The 16,537-nt window shown below is 36.4% G+C and overlaps 1 protein-coding gene and 1 non-coding gene across 6 annotated transcripts in view; both read left to right on the top strand.

Moving 5' to 3' along the window:
* The window catches only part of ADAM10 (ADAM metallopeptidase domain 10), a 150,980-nt gene extending 141,823 nt beyond the window's left edge, over positions 1 to 9,157 (top strand). For all 5 annotated transcript variants that reach the window (XM_001172405.6, XM_016928286.4, XM_063795055.1 and 2 more), the window contains 2 exons: positions 4,825 to 4,951; positions 6,907 to 9,157. In XM_001172405.6, coding sequence (XP_001172405.1) covers positions 4,825 to 4,951; positions 6,907 to 7,001 — 222 coding nt within the window. In that variant the 3' untranslated portion in view covers positions 7,002 to 9,157. The remainder of the gene's footprint in view (positions 1 to 4,824; positions 4,952 to 6,906) is intronic.
* On the top strand, positions 4,315 to 4,418 carry LOC112205783 (small nucleolar RNA U13). Its single transcript, XR_002939867.1, has one exon. It is a non-coding gene; the product is annotated as a small nucleolar RNA U13 (small nucleolar RNA).
* Positions 9,158 to 16,537: the final 7,380 nt, after the last annotated feature.

Below are 16,537 nucleotides of genomic sequence, written 5' to 3'. Positions count from 1 at the left end.
TTCAACAGGTATTTTGTTTGTTGGGTAGGTACTGAGGTAATAGGATATAAGTCCAGGGAGCTCACAGGTCAGTTTGGGATAGAGAAGACAGGCCAGAGAAACATATCTTCAGTCTGTATGCTGTTTTCACAGAACTGGGAGAACCTATTAGGAAAAGCCTTTAAGGAGATAACGCCAGAGCTAAGTTCTTTGTTTATTTTTATTTTTGAAATGGAGTCTCACTCAGCCACCTAGGCTGGAGTGCAGTGGCATAATCTTGCCTCACTGCAACCACCGTCTCCCAGGTTCAAGCGGTTCTCCTGTCTCAGCCTCCTGAGTAGCTGGGATTACAGGCACCTGCCATCATGCTTGGCTAATTTTTGTATTTTAGCACAGATGGGGTTTCACCATGTTGGCCAGGCTGGTCTTGAACACCTGACCTGAGGTGATCCACCCACCCCGGCTTCCCACAGTGCTAGGATTACAGACATGAGCCACCGTGCCCGGCCAAGCTAAGTTCTTAAGAATTAGTAGAAGTAGAGAGTACAGAAATATTTTATGGGGACAGAGCATGTGAAAAAGTCACAGAAAAAGTATGAATTTTGCAAAACATTTTTTTTCTACTTTTTTTCTTTTGAAAAGTTTGATTATTCTTTTTTTAGTTGACAAAGTAATACATTCAAAAGTAGGCCTTTTTTTTTTTTTTTTTTTTTTTTTTTTTACCCTGGACCCCCAATCTTTCTAGGATGGATTTCTTGTGTATTCTTCGAAACTGTCTATACCAGTGTAAGGATATATACTTTTTAAAAAGGTGTAATCATATACACTTTGCTGTACTTTATCGTGTGCTCAAGTTTTTGCTTTTGCTTTTTTTCCTCTCTCCTACATAATGGTCTATCTTGGAAATCTTTGGTGGGAAGCATTCGAAGAAGGGTTTGACATGAAGGAGTAACATGGTCAGTTCCATATTTTAGGTAGCCATAACACTGATGGCCATATTTTCATAAAAATGAAAGTAAAGATGAAGGAAGGAAATATATTCAAGATGATAATGACTTTAGGAATAGAAGTGTATCTCCTGTACCCAACTTGCCCATCAACGTGAGAAAGCTAGTAGGAAAACTCTTAAGCCTTTGTACTCACATTAGAGGTGTTACCACTTCCCCAGCAGGTGTTTGGAAATGTACGGTTGTTGTCAGAGTAACTGAAGGGGCTCTACTGGCATTTGGTGGTTGGGGGCCAGGGATGCTAAACTTTCTGCATTACTCAAAATGGTCCTGTACTGCTTTGACAGACTGAGGGTGGCCTTCTACCCTGTCTTGCGATAAGTAGCTGGTCTGTTATTTGAGGATGAATAAAAACAGAAAACAATAGGAGTCTATGGAATACCTATATAATAAAGGAATGGGAACATCATCCTAAAGACTAACAAGGGGAGCAGAGCTCTGAACACGATTTTTATAGAAAACAAAATAAAACTTAAAAAAAAATCTGGCAGTCTCAAGAAGTGGCTTTTAGAAAGTAGATTGTAAAGTTTTAATTTCCAAGCCAGATTCAGCCCTGTCAGCATGTTTTGTGTATTCTACACATTGTTTTAAGAAATTTCTCACAAGTTTGCCAGCATTTAAAAATAGATTTTAAATAAAAATTCCGATATATTGCTTCTCTTGAAAAATCAGATCTTTGAGCAATAAGGTTGAATTGCATTCCACCTTACCTTCCATGTAAGCTTTTGAGTTTGCCGTCCCTGCAATAACAAGCAATGTGAGGGACAACCATGATACAGTTTTTACAGATTGAACAATAAACATGAAAATAAAGAGAAGAAAGGTGTCTGTGGGACTCTTCTGTATAGAGATCTAAATCTGAGAAATAAGACTGAGAAATGACACTCAAGTGTAAATCATTCTAAGTTTGATTTTAAAATTGAATATATATATGAATATGTGTGTGTGTGCATATATATGTATGTATGTATATATCTCTTTCCCTTTTTTATTCCCTCTCCTTTTTTGAAGCAGTTAATTCCTAAAGCCATTAGGTGAGCCCAAGCAAGGTAGGCATCCACGCCAAAGTTGGGGAGCTATAGTGGCACAGAGCAGAGTGTTGGAAGCTGACCAGGTTCAGAAGGTGTGGGATGGGGAACACTACCAGTATGGGGTTTCAGAGCCCAAGCAGGGTGAGAATTGCACCCCTGTGGAGGAGTGACTGGCATGGGATGTCAAGAGTGCAAGTAGGATGAGGAAGGTGTCTACGTAGGAGGGGTAGGACTAAAAGAAACCAGGGCTCTTTGGCAGATTCCAAGGCTGGGGTAGGGAAAGAACAGGATAAATCTGGAACTTCTTGTTGGGCCAGAAAGTAAGAAAGTGCTCAAAGAATGATGAGGACATGTCCAAAAAACACAATAATGTCAGTAATTGATTATATATATATAAAAAATAGGAAACCATGAGGGAATAAATAAATGAATACATTGAAAGTTTGATGAAGAATAGGATATTTACCTACTTCCAAATTAGGTCCCTACAAAATTTTCATTGTCTACAAAAGAGAAACAAGAATCATGGTAAAATTTGGCAGATAACACCTTAATCCAGTGATCAAGTTAACATCAGCAGTAATGAAATAAAAATCACGTGTTACCTGATAGGATGCAGCGAGAACACAGCATCTGTGATATTCTTACCAAAGATGTGTGACCTGAATTTGATCACAGAGAAACACCAGAGAAACCCAAATTGAAGGACATTCCCATGCAAAATAATTGCCCTGTAATCTTCAAAAGTATCAAGGTCATAAAAGCCAAGGAAACACTGGAATTTTTCCAAATCAAAGGAGAGAAAAGAAACATGGTGGCTAAATATAGCACACGATTCTGAACTGGATAGTATTGGGACAAATGGCAAAACCTGAATGGGGTCTGAGGATTAAATGTTAGTAATGTATCAGCCCTGATTTCCTGATTTTGATGATTGTCTTGTTATCTAGGAAACCACCCTTATATTGTAGAAATTATATGCTAAAATGTTCAGGAGTAACAGCATGGTGCTAGCAACTTACTCTGAGGTGCTTCCAGATTTTTAAAAGTTTTTCTTTTTTGTTTTTGTTTGTTTGTTTATTTGAGGTGGAGTCTCACTCTGTTGCCCAGGCTGGAGTGCAGTGGCACAATCTCGGCTCACTGTAACCTCTGCCTCCCGGGTTCAAGCGATTCTCCCCCCTCAGCCTCCTTAATAGTGGAATTACAGGCACCCACCATCATGCCTGGCTAATTTTTGTATTTTTAGTAGAGACAGGGTTTCACCATGTGGGCCTGGCTGGTCTCGAACTCCTGATCTCAGGTGATCCACCCGCCCCGGCCTCCCAAAGTGCTGGGAGCCACCATGCCCGGCCTCAGGTTTTTAAAAGGTACTTGCAACTTTTGAATTGTACTTGCAACTTTTCTTTAAGTTTGAGACTCTTTCAAAATAAAACAAATTTTTAGAAAGTAAGAAAGGCCTTGTGTACACAAAGAAAAAGTGGCTTGGGATATTTTGCCACAACATGCCTTTTAATTTTAGCATTACTCTCATTAATGCTAAAATTAGCATTAGTATTACTTTATTATATAAACACTGCTGGAAAAACTAAACAGTGTAGAAGTGGTACCCAGTTTGTTGTAAGTCCCTAAGTCATAGACGATCTTCTTAAATGGGAGTTTTGCTGGAAACTATTAGTAGTAATTATATATGTTACAGTAATTTGTGTTAAATAAATGTAAAGGTTCAGTTTTGAAGCTGTAAATATTTTGTATGATGTTTATTAGTACATGTCTTAAAACAAAGTTTGAATATTTGGAATTGCAAAATATAATTTAAGACTAGACACAGTAATTTTCCTATAAATTTATCAATAATTTTTGAAGGTTTTTCTGTTTGGCTAATTGATTTGTTTAATATAGGTCAGGTTAAAATAGAAGTTTTGGTTTCTTCTAAGACGGGATGAACTTTGCCTGCTGCTAAAATATGTATCTTCTTCCACTTGTCATATTTAAAAAGATAGTTAACCTATAAACTAATGAATACAATAAAGATATTATATATAATGTAATGAAAACTAATGTATATAAAAAGTAATTTCATAACTAGTCTGAGTCTCAAATTCCAAATGAAATAAAAGAGGAAAAGGGTGTCTCAAAGAGATAGAATTTCAGTCTTAACTTTGATAATTAGAAAGCAATGTAGGTTAAAGAGTAATTTTTAAATCTATTCACTAGTAGAATTTAAAGCAAGTTACATGCTTTCTAAGCCATGGAAAGTATAAACGCAAACAAAACATAGTCTATAAGAGTAAGAGGAGATCCTTTTGTAGTTCATAAGTGTGATGATTGGGTTTGCACACTCATATGTGAGATGTGCCTGCCTCACACCTTGTTAGGGCATTGGCACATTATCCATTTGAGGGAGAAAAAAGAGTAAGGGGAAAAAACAAAGGAAATATTTAAACCAGAAAATATTTAATAACATGGGAAAATGCAATATAACTATATGCAAGATGACCCCAGTTTTGTATTTGTGTTCATGTGTATGACAAATGTTGTTATATGTAAAGAGACTGAAAAAAATCAGATTGAGCGGTTTCCTCTATGAGATGAAATTATGGGTGATTTCCATTTTCTCCTTTAAACTTTTTTTTATATTTAAATAATATATATGTGCAAATATCTAACATATGTATACAACTCCTAAACAAATGTTCTTTAAAAATTACAATATACTGTGTTCTAGTCTATGTTTTATATACTGTAAAAGATACTCTAAAATATTTTGTAGTTTTTTTTTTTCAGTGGAAAAATCTGTTTATTTCTAGGCTCATTGGTGGGCAGTATTACTTATGGGAATTGCTCTGATCATGCTAATGGCTGGATTTATTAAGATATGCAGTGTTCATACTCCAAGTAGTAATCCAAAGTTGCCTCCTCCTAAACCACTTCCAGGTAAGAATATTTGAGCAAGATACATATTTATGTAACTCAGAATTGTTTAGCAGGTAGAATTGAATTATAAATGAGTCTATAGTAACTAATGTTACAGTACTTTCTCCGTAAGAATGGGATTATTGGATGAATGATTTAGTTGATATTTGCGTGCTTTTTGTCAATCCAATCTGGCCAGTGACTGCCAAGTTAATGCTAATTTATCTGAGTGTCTGAAAATATTTAGAACTAGAAATTTTAAATTTTGCTTGGTATTTGTTTTCTTGTTTTTTTTTTTTTTAAAATATATTCTAACATATTCCCTTGTCATGATTATGGTGAACTACTTTAAAATTATTGATCTTTCTATTCTAATAGTTGTGCTTCTCATATTGTTGTCCTTCGTTCCTCCTTCCTTCCCTTCCGTCTTCCCTCCCTCCCGCCCTCCCTTCCTTCTTTTTCTTTTTTCTTTCTCTCATTGTGTTGCCCAGGCTGGACTTACTCCTGAGCTCAAGCAATCCTCCCCACTTTAGCCTCCTAAGTAGTTGGGACTATCGGCACGTGCACTGCACCCAGCTCTCTTACCGTTTTTAGTGTTTGTGCTCTTGAAATATTTTCTGACACATAAGCTTATTTTCCCCCAGGGTGACGCTTATGGGGACATACAGATCCCAGTCTGTGGGAAAGTCTTAGAGTAGAGGATTCATTCATCAAATAAGCACAGTCAAGTATTCTCCATTCCTGAAAACAACTCTTTAGTTCTGGTCTCCACCTTTTACCTCTCAGGGAGACATAGCATGAGGAAGAACCCTCTTTAGATGAGCTGTGGGCATTGGAAGGAGAAAAAGACAGGAAATAAACCCTTCGTATTGTTTAGTTCCCTCTGTTTATCCCTCCCCCTCTCCAAGGTATTCGTAGCTATTCTCTACAGGTTTGAGGACAGACATTGTCTCAGGGCAGCAGCAGGGGAGAGCCAGAACTAAATGACAGCAGTTCCCTCTCCTGCCGCTCTCAGACTTCTCATAAGATGTCTTGCCTCAGGCAAATCCATTACCTTATACAAAGTAGTTCAAAACTAGGTTTCTTATACTTTTCCTCTGTTTTCCCTCAGTTGTTCACCTGCATTTACCTGTCTGGGGCAAGATGGCCCAGTAGTCATGCTAGGACAGTATCTTAGTGAGAGTTAGAGGAAATTTGATTTTTATATCATTGCTTTTCTTAAGTTCACAATGTTAGTTAGCACTCTGGAACTTATGTTAGTATTTAAGGAAGTTCTAAGGGCCACATGACACTTTTTAGATGCTGTTACCAATTGTGGTCTTATGCAGTGAAACATTTTATGTGTATATTGATTTCATTTTAAGTAAATAGCACCTTTAAAAACTTAGAAAACTAGCTGTCATTTATTGAACCCTCACAAAAAGTGTTAAACATTTTTATATGAATTATATAATCTTTACAACAGGCTATATATGTTAATTATCATTCTTGTTTTACAGTGTAGGCATCTGAGTCTCAGGTTAAGGCATTTGCTCAAAGACACTTAGTAATTCCCTCATATGGATTCTGTCCAGAATCTGTGATATTAATCTGGATTAATCTAATACTTGTGGCTGCTGAGCACTGAATTGTTGCTAGTTTCCATTGAAATGTGCTGTTTTAATTAACATACATACCAGACTTTGAAGATTTAGTATAAAAAAAGAATTATTTTGTTAGTAATTTTTGTATTGATTACATATTGAAATGATAACACTTTGGCTATATTAATTTAAATAAAATAAAAAGTATTAAAATTATTTCACCTTTTAAACCTTTTTTATTATGGCTATCAGAAGATTTTAAATTACATTGATGGCCCATATTATTGGACAGCACTGAACTAAAACCTTTCTTATTGAAACAGCAGCTTTGCTTTTAAAGATTAAAAAGCTCATGATAAATAAATCTGTTTTGCTTTTATTTGTGGCTCACAGGCACTTTAAAGAGGAGGAGACCTCCACAGCCCATTCAGCAACCCCAGCGTCAGCGGCCCCGAGAGAGTTATCAAATGGGACACATGAGACGCTAACTGCAGCTTTTGCCTTGGTTCTTCCTAGTGCCTACAATGGGAAAACTTCACTCCAAAGAGAAACCTATTAAGTCATCATCTCCAAACTAAACCCTCACAAGTAACAGTTGAAGAAAAAATGGCAAGAGATCATATCCTCAGACCAGGTGGAATTACTTAAATTTTAAAGCCTGAAAATTCCAATTTGGGGGTGGGAGGTGGAAAAGGAACCCAATTTTCTTATGAACAGATATTTTTAACTTAATGGCACAAAGTCTTAGAATATTATTATGTGCCCCATGTTCCCTGTTCTTCGTTGCTGCATTTTCTTCACTTGCAGGCAAACTTGGCTCTCGATAAACTTTTACCACAAATTGAAATAAATATATTTTTTTCAACTGCCAATCAAGGCTAGGAGGCTCGACCACCTCAACATTGGAGACATCACTTGCCAATGTACATACCTTGTTATATGCAGACATGTATTTCTTACGTACACTGTACTTCTGTGTGCAATTGTAAACAGAAATTGCAATATGGATGTTTCTTTGTATTATAAAATTTTTCCGCTCTTAATTAAAAATTACTGTTTAATTGACATACTCAGGATAACAGAGAATGGTGGTATTCAGTGGTCCAGGATTCTGTAATGCTTTACACAGGCAGTTTTGAAATGAAAATCAATTTACCTTTCTGTTACGATGGAGTTGGTTTTGATACTCATGTTTTCTTTATCACATGGCTGCTACGGGCACAAGTGACTATACTGAAGAACACAGTTAAGTGTTGTGCAAACTGGACATAGCAGCACATACTACTTCAGAGTTCATGATGTAGATGTCTGGTTTCTGCTTACGTCTTTTAAACTTTCTAATTCAATTCCATTTTTCAACTGATAGGTGAAATTTTATTCATGCTTTGATAGAAATTATGTCAATGAAATGATTCTTTTTATTTGTAGCCTACTTATTTGTGTTTTTCATATATCCGAAATATGCTAATTATGTTTTCTGTCTGATATGGAAAAGAAAAGCTGTGTCTTTATCAAAATATTTAAACGGTTTTTTCAGCATATCATCACTGATCATTGGTAACCACTAAAGATGAGTAATTTGCTTAAGTAGTAGTTAAAATTGTAGATAGGCCTTCTGACATTTTTTTTCCTAAAATTTTTAACAGCATTGAAGGTGAAACAGCACAATGTCCCATTCCAAATTTATTTTTGAAACAGATGTAAATAATTGGCATTTTAAAGAGAAAGCAAAAACATTTAATGTATTAACAGGCTTATTGCTATGCAGGAAATAGAAGGGGCATTACAAAAATTGAAGCTTGTGACATATTTATTGCTTCTGTTTTCCAACTACATCACTTCAACTAGAAGTAAAGCTATGATTTTCCTGACTTCACATAGGAGGCAAATTTAGAGAAAGTTGTAAAGATTTCTATGTTTTGGGTTTTTTTTTTCCTTTTTTTTTTTTTAAGAGTATAAGGTTTACACAATCATTCTCATAATGTGACGCAAGCCAGCAAGGCCAAAAATGCTAGAGAAAATAACGGGATCTCTTCCTTGTAAACTTGTACAGTATGTGGTGACTTTTTCAAAATACAGCTTTTTGTACATGATTTAGAGACAAATTTTGTACATGAAACCCCAGATAGACTATAAATAATTCTAAACAAACAAGTAGGTAGATATGTATGTAATTGCTTTTAAATCATTTAAATGCCTTTGTTTTTGGACTGTGCAAAGGTTGGAAGTGGGTTTGCATTTCTAAAATGGTGACTTTTATTCTGCAAGAGTTCTTAGTAACTTCTTGAGTGTGGTAGACTTTGGAACATGTAAATTTTTTGCTTGTAATGTTATCCTGTGGTAGGATTTTGGCAGGTACACACACTGCCCTATTTTATTTTGAGTCTAAGTTAAATGTTTTCTGAAAAGAGATACATGCACTGAACTCTTTCCACTGCGAATCAAGATGTGGTAATATAAAAGGATCAAGACAAATGAGATCTAATACTACTGTCAGTTTTAATGTCCACTGTGTTTTATACAGTATCTTTTTTTGTTCACTTTGGAAATTTTTACTAAAAATTGCAAAAAATAAAGTATTGTGCAAAGATGTAAGGTTTTTTGAAACTTGAAATGCATTAATAAATAGACTTGATTAAATCAACTTGAAGGTTCTATACTCTTTGAACTCTGAGAACTATCACAAGAAGCTTCCCACAAGGCAGTGTTTTCTTACAGTTGTCTCTTCCTACAAAAGTATAGATTATCTTTATTCTTAATACTTTGGAATCCATGTAGAAAATTTCCAGTTAGATACTCTGTGTACACACAATAAACCTTTTTAAAACACCCAACTAATCTCAACTGCATTACATTGTTTCTAATCAATATTCAGTGCTTGTCTTGGTGGAAGAGGTGAGTCATTTTGAAAACTTATGGTCTTGTTTTTATGTGTTTTTCAAAGTTTTGAATGCTAAGTACCTCATTTATTTTAAAAAGCCTAGTTTAATGATAAGTTTGTTTAAAATTTTGAGCCATCATTTTTCTCTTCATAGCAAATAAGGAGAGAATTGACATTTCAGTGTTATCTAGAAAAGGAATTGTAAGCCCAGAATAGTTCCCTGCATGAGGTAATCTGCTTCAAATTCTTTTTTTAGTCAAGGTTAGCTATAAGTAATACTTGTTAAATGAGTAAATATGTAATACTTTGTGAATTACTTTGTTAATTTAGGAGCATCAAATGTATATTATGTTTAGTTATTTATGAAACTCTCAATATTGATTAATTTGGGTAATTATAAATTAGTTATTTTTACTTGTAATTGAATGCTTAAATTCTGTTTACAGTCCATCCTCTCTCCCTCCATCCCTCCCTCCCCAGTTTTATAAATTCAGGTACCAATTCACAAACAAAATCAGAAATAAAATAAATTTATTAACTGCTTCTGGATTTAGCATTCCCTGTAGTGTCAGGCAATGTCATGCAGTTTGGGGAAGCATTTATTTAAGGAAATGACAACTTTCTCTGATCAGTCTTGTTTTGTGAGGTGTCTTCAACACTTTATGCTTTGGGTACTTCGTGTTTGTCACAGTCTTAGGGTAGTGAAATCTGATTTGTCCAAGCTGAGCAAACTACTCGACCCTCAGTCCTTGTATTTGTCCCTGTAGTAAGACCTAATTATTATTATTTCTTAAAGATGGGATTGGTGTCCTTGGCAACTATGAAATTTCAGGGGCTTGTGCATGAGAAGGCCTTTCTTATTAAGTATTTCTAATTGAAGGTATCAGAGTGTCAAGCATTACAAACCTGGACAGTTCACCTGGAGGAGTACAAGAAGAGATATTCATTATCCATATTTAAAGGGTCAAGGTTTCCCAAAACCAGGGTGCAAGCCAGATGTAGTTTTAAAGCAGCTGCCAGGGACAGTTCATCTTTAGAGAAGTCACTAAAGTTGTAAGAAATTTTAGTTTCCCCAAAACCACTTTCAACTTCTTAGAAACTAGAAAGACAATTGGTTTGCCCTACAGAGGACAACTTCAGTTTCAGCATCTCTCATGCTGTGTTCTTGATTAAAAACAACTTCCATTTGATATACTTTTCCCTTTATTACCAGTTTAGTTTTTTCACTATTCTTTCTGTATTCAACTCTTTATATGATTAGGATAGAAATTTAGCCCTTCTGTTTTATATTACTATATTGTTTGTGTGTCTTAGATATATACATATATGTACTATTTTCAGTAGAAATTCATGTATTTTATAATTGATAAGCTCTTCAGAGCATCTCTTCTATAAAAAGCAACAGGATGCTAGGTAAAACGGAGCATTGAGCAAAATACTGATTAGTTTTTGCTTTTTCCTGAAATCTACACTAAAGTGATAGGGTGTGGGGTAATCCAACAAGGACAAGGTGAATTGAACAAGAACGAAATCTGGAAGCAGATGAAGGAGTACTATTGATTTGGCAGACCCAGGGAAGTCAAATCCTAAACCAGCAGTGGGAACACAACAGAATGGTGTAGTTTGCACTGTTAAGATTTGGGTACCTGGCAGGGCTGGGTGCGGTGGCTCACACCTGTAATCCCAGCACTTTGGGAGGCCGAGGCGGGTGGATCACTTGAGGTCAGGAATTCGAGACCAGCCTGGCCAACACAGTGAAACCCCGTCTCTACTAAAAATACAGCTGGGCGTGGTGGCACATGCTTGTAATCCCAGCTACTCGGGAGGCAGAGGCAGGAGATTTGCTTGAACCCAGGAGGCAGAGGCTGCAGTGAGCCACGATTGCACCATTGCACTCCAGCCTGGGTGACAGAGCGAGACTCTGTCTCAAAAAAAAAAAAAATTTTGAGTACCTGGCCTTTGTTACTTTTTTTCTATGTGTGTGACAAAAACATAATATGCACACTTTTGTAACCCACCTTTCTCATTTAATGGTACATTGATAATGTATATCACATTAATTACTGTAAATATTTCTGTGGATGTATGTTTGTTTTTTCTTAACCAATTTCCCATTGTTTGGACAGGTAGGTTCCACATTGTTTATTATTTTAAACAATTCTAAAGAATTTTAAACGATTCTTAGGAAAATCCTCAGCCTAATAATGAAATTAATTCCTAAAAGTGGAATTGTTGGGGTAAAGGTTTTTTGAGGGTCATTGATAAAAATTATGGTACTGTCTCCCAGATAGATGTACCAAGTTATACTACCACGATTTATATACATATATATATGTATGTATATTAAATCAGAGTCCCATCCTTAGAAATCCACATATATGCAGCCACATGAATGTATTGTAAACAATAATAGAAGACTCATGCTTAATTAAGTTGATTAGCTTTAGACATAATTCAAATGCAAGTCAAATTGAGTGCCCTAATTGTGGTCTCTTAAGTACCATTTTTCTTCAAGGGAACCAGACTCCTTTGGATAAATCACTAATTCCACCTGTAAGAAAGAAATGTACAAGAAGAGCCTAGGAAACATTGTTTTGTACCAGATCAGAAAGATTCAGGAGGCACCTTAGAAGTTACCACTGGCCAAGGCTGAGATAACTTTAGCGTCAGCAAGGATAATATCTGCAAGAGATTGAAACTCATAGTATTGTATTTAACTCTATGAGTTAATGATGGTAGTGGACAGAATTATAGTTACCTTTGGGATACGCTTTTAAAGAAATTCCAGGTAATAAGAGAAATGATAGAATTAGGATATCACCATTTTACCCCCCCCAACAATTAATGGATCTAGACAATAATCGCCAGTGACTGCTAACCTCACAAAGTGAGAGCAATCAGATTTTGTGCCTCCTAATGGAAGTACATATACCACCTATGAAGCAGTTCTGCCAAAAGTCACATCTGATCATGATGAAGCCTCCTGATCTAACTACCCCTTCATTAGAAATACAGGGGACAGAGGGACAAATAATATACAAGGGACTCAATCAGCAAAATCCAGACTCTGGAAAACTACAAGACAAATGGTCCTGCTTCAACAACAGAAATGCAAAGAGAAAAGACAACGATGGGTTAAAGGAGACTTAAGAGATACATCTATCAAGACAATTTATGGACTTATTTGGATACTGATTTGAACAAACTGTTGAGACTATTGGAAAAATGTGAAAAGTGGATATTTGATATTAAGGTTTTTAATTATTTTTAGGTGTGATAATGGTATTGTTACATTTTTTAAAGGACCCCTTTTAGAGATGCAAATTGAAACACTTAAAAATGAAATGATACGATGTATAAGTTTTTGCTTAAAAATAAGGATTGAAGTTGGCTGGTGTGTGTGGATATAGTTGAAACAAGATTGGCTGTGAGTTGATAATTACTGAAGCTGGGTGATGGGCACTTGGGGATTTATTATACTATTTTCTCTACCTGTGTTTATATTTGAAATTTTTCATAGAAGTTTTAAAATGTGGCCAGTTGTGATGGCTCATACCTGTAATCCCAACACTTTGGGAGGCCAAGGTGGGAGGATCACTTGAGCTCAGGAGTTAGAGACCAGCCTGGGCAAAATAGTGAGACTCCACCTCAAAGAAAAAAAAAAAGTGTTTTAAATGTGAATCAAATTCCTATAGAAGCTGATTCATTACTGTTTTTATTTTAGCAGTAATTCATGATAATGACCTGTATTCATAATGATTTTCATAATGATTGTTTTAGTGGAATTAAACTTGAACCAGTCAAGCTAACATAATTAATTATATTCTGCTCCAGTTACAATGAATAATTAATTGATTTCAACTGCTAGGGTGAACTCTTGAAGCTATCAGTCATCCAGCAATCTTAGCAAGCAGGCCATTGGGTCCCTGTTTGCTCGCTCTCTCTTTCTCTCTCACTGTTGTAGGGCTTAGCTAACTACTTAAGTAAAATATTTGTTTTCTGTTAAACATGTCAAGGAGTATGGTCAGCTTATCCACATTAAGCCTGTGTGTCCCACGTTGGAGTAAATGTTAAGTAGCTCACTACAATAAACTAGATTCTTCTGCCCTCTCTTGTTTAAATGATCATGTTCCCTGGAGGTGGAAATAGATCTTTAAAAAGATATTCTGTAGTTGTTTGTTCTCAGTGTAAAAAAATGAGAATAATTTGATAAGAGTTTAGGTTGTCTTATATAAAAAGTGGTTCCATTTGCATGAATTTTAGAAAAATCATTTTGGAAAAATGAAGGCTATGTGGTTATACTGAACACATTAAGCAATTTTATTCTTTATTTTAAATGAATATTTTATTATCGTTTTCTTCCCTTGCCCTTTGGGTATGGGAGTTAGCCTTTGTGTTTCTAAATACAACAGGCCGGTTTTTATAAATTAAGGTGTCGATATATTCTTCATTATTTCGTTTTGTGATTGTGGTTAGTTTTCATTTTTCTTAAGTATCTGCTAGTAGCTTCTGTAATTAAGTGAACTGACCTGTTAACCATTTTCCTCTTTCTCCTCCTTTCCTCCTCCTTGAAACATATCAGAGTATGTTTGAAATTCTTTGGCTTTTATGGTATGCATTTGCTGATATGCATTGACCAGTTACCTTACTCACAGATACTTCTTAGGCACTTGATTGTCCCAGGGCCTTGGCTAGATGATAATAATACAGTAGTGAACTTAACAGTTTCCCTGCCCTGGTGAAGCATATGGTCTTGTAGGTGAGACAGATATCAGATAATCATGTGAATAAATGTACAATTCCAGCTGTGATACATGCTGAGGAGGAGGTTTTTGGTGATCCAAGAGCTGATCATGCAGAGATAGGACTGAGAAAGGAGGGTGGGACGTTGTCACAGCTGATAATGCAGAGATAGGACTGAGAAAGGAGGGTGGGACATCAGGAAGGTCAGAGAATTCCTTATGAAAGTGATGCTTGAGTCAAAATCTGATGGATGAAGAGAGTTTAAATAGATTACATAGAATTTTTAATAATGTCGATTGGTTATATACTGGGCACTGATAGCTGATTTTTCTTTGGGGAAAGGTATGTCAGCCTAGTCATTCAGATTCCTCTATTTTTTTTAATGATTTTTCATTTTTTGCTTTGCATTGCATTCATTTGCTGAAGAGCTGGCTTGTACTTTGGCAGATGTCATATTTGGTTTTTCTCCTTAGGATATTGGCCCAACAATCTGGGAGTTGTGAAAGGCGCTTCGCTTTTCAGACCTGGGCGTCTGTATCATGACTATCATAAATTTAGGATTAAGACACCTAGCCTCCTACCAGGATGAATGAGGTGTCCATGTGACCTGCTGTGCCCTGGAATTTTATACATCTTTCTCTCATAGCACACACCATATTACAATATAATCCTGCCTCATCTAAGCCAAACTTTTGAGAGAATCATTTACACTCAGTGGCTACTTCAGCTCCCATTCACTTATCAACCTGCTGCAATTTTTCACAGCCCCCAAAGAACTGCAGTCTGTGCCTTCAGGGAGCTGAGGGTCTAGCGGAAGGAAAGAAACCAGCAGTTACAGTACAGAGGGGTTTGTGTTGGAAACTCTACAAACACAGGATGCCCTGGTAGCTCAGAGGAAGTGCATATCGAGCATGGTAGGTAGGTAGTGGGAAGAGCCAAGATGACTTCCCAGAGGAGAAAAGCTGGACCTGAGTTTTGGAGTTTCGGTAAAAGTTTGCTCTAACTAGTCCAAGCTGCTGTCAGAAGCTTTTAGAAATGATGTAACCATGGGGCAGTTGACTGTCGTCATGTTCTTTGCTATTTTCATGAATCTGGATGTGCTTTTCCTATTCCCTGGATTGCCCTTTCCCTCGATTCCTCTGCAGGACTGGGCTTTATTAATCTCCATTTCCTTGAGCTTGGCTATAGTAGGTGTTCAATAAACATTTGTTTTGTTGTGTGCTTTGTAAATAGGCAATGAAGCTGATTTCACAAGATAGGCACAAAAGTTAGTTTCATTACAACACATTACCAACAGCTGTATTTTTAACTTTTAACATATCTCATTCTAAATCCTGTGGCAGCACAACCTACTTCCCTCATACCTGGAGGGAAATTTTCTTTCAAAATCTAATATGCACTGTATTTATAGAATATGAAACATACCGACCATGTTTTGCACAAATGGAAAAGGCATAACTTAGCTTTGGGGCATGTAAGTAACAACAACTGATAGAAGAAGAAATGTATTCAGAAAGCTCAAATTAGAAATAAAATGGGAGACTCTAGATTTGTGTTTGTGGACGAATGTTTTCTTTAGCTAAATCATTGATGTAATGTTTATTTGGCTATTTCATAGTGAAAGGTGGAAGTTAAACGTTTTGAAGGTATTTTCCTGCAGTAAACTTCCAGATTAACATTTTCTGTTTTTTCACAGAAATCTAGTTTTTTTTTTTTAATAACAGGTTTTTAGACAAATATTCAGGAAAAAACAGGAGGTATAAATTCCAGGGTCAAATGGAAATGCAGAGTTACACGGGTTTTTATTTTGTTCTATTGATTGATTTTTTAAAAAATGAGGTATTTCTTAGAGCCTCTAGTATGCTAGCACTGATTGTGATCTGTAAAAGCATCTTATAATATGCAGTGCTCCCAAACTAGTAAACTCTTCTGCTGTTTTCTCCCCTAAAGAGTCTGAGTTCTGCAGAACACGCTGGGTGTTACTTCTTGGATAGCTGGTACCGTAGTGTGCCCTGCTAGGGACCGGTTCTCCTTACGTAAGGAATTCTCACTGGGCTGGGACTTCCACATCTGTTATGACACTTGGCACTGACAGTGGGGTTGCAGAGGTTCTCAGGACAGGCTGGTTAGCCTACTCCCTCACCCTTACAAGCAACTCTGCTCTCTGTGGCACTCATCAGAATTGCTTTGCACAGTGGTCTCCAACTTTTTTTTTTTTTTTGAAATAGGTTTTCTGTAGACCAGGCTGGAGTGCAGTGGCACCATCATAGCCCACTGGAGCCTACACCCTCTGGGCTCAAGCAAACCTCCCACAGTTGGGATTACAGGCACATGCCACCACGCCCAGCTAAAATTAAACAAATTTGTAGAAACGGGAGTCTTGCTGTTTTGCCCAGGCTG

The sequence above is a fragment of the Pan troglodytes genome, chromosome 16 (assembly GCF_028858775.2).
Source record: "Pan troglodytes isolate AG18354 chromosome 16, NHGRI_mPanTro3-v2.0_pri, whole genome shotgun sequence".
Classification (NCBI taxonomy): Eukaryota; Metazoa; Chordata; class Mammalia; order Primates; family Hominidae; genus Pan; species Pan troglodytes.
This window is presented reverse-complemented; position numbering and strand designations above follow the sequence as displayed.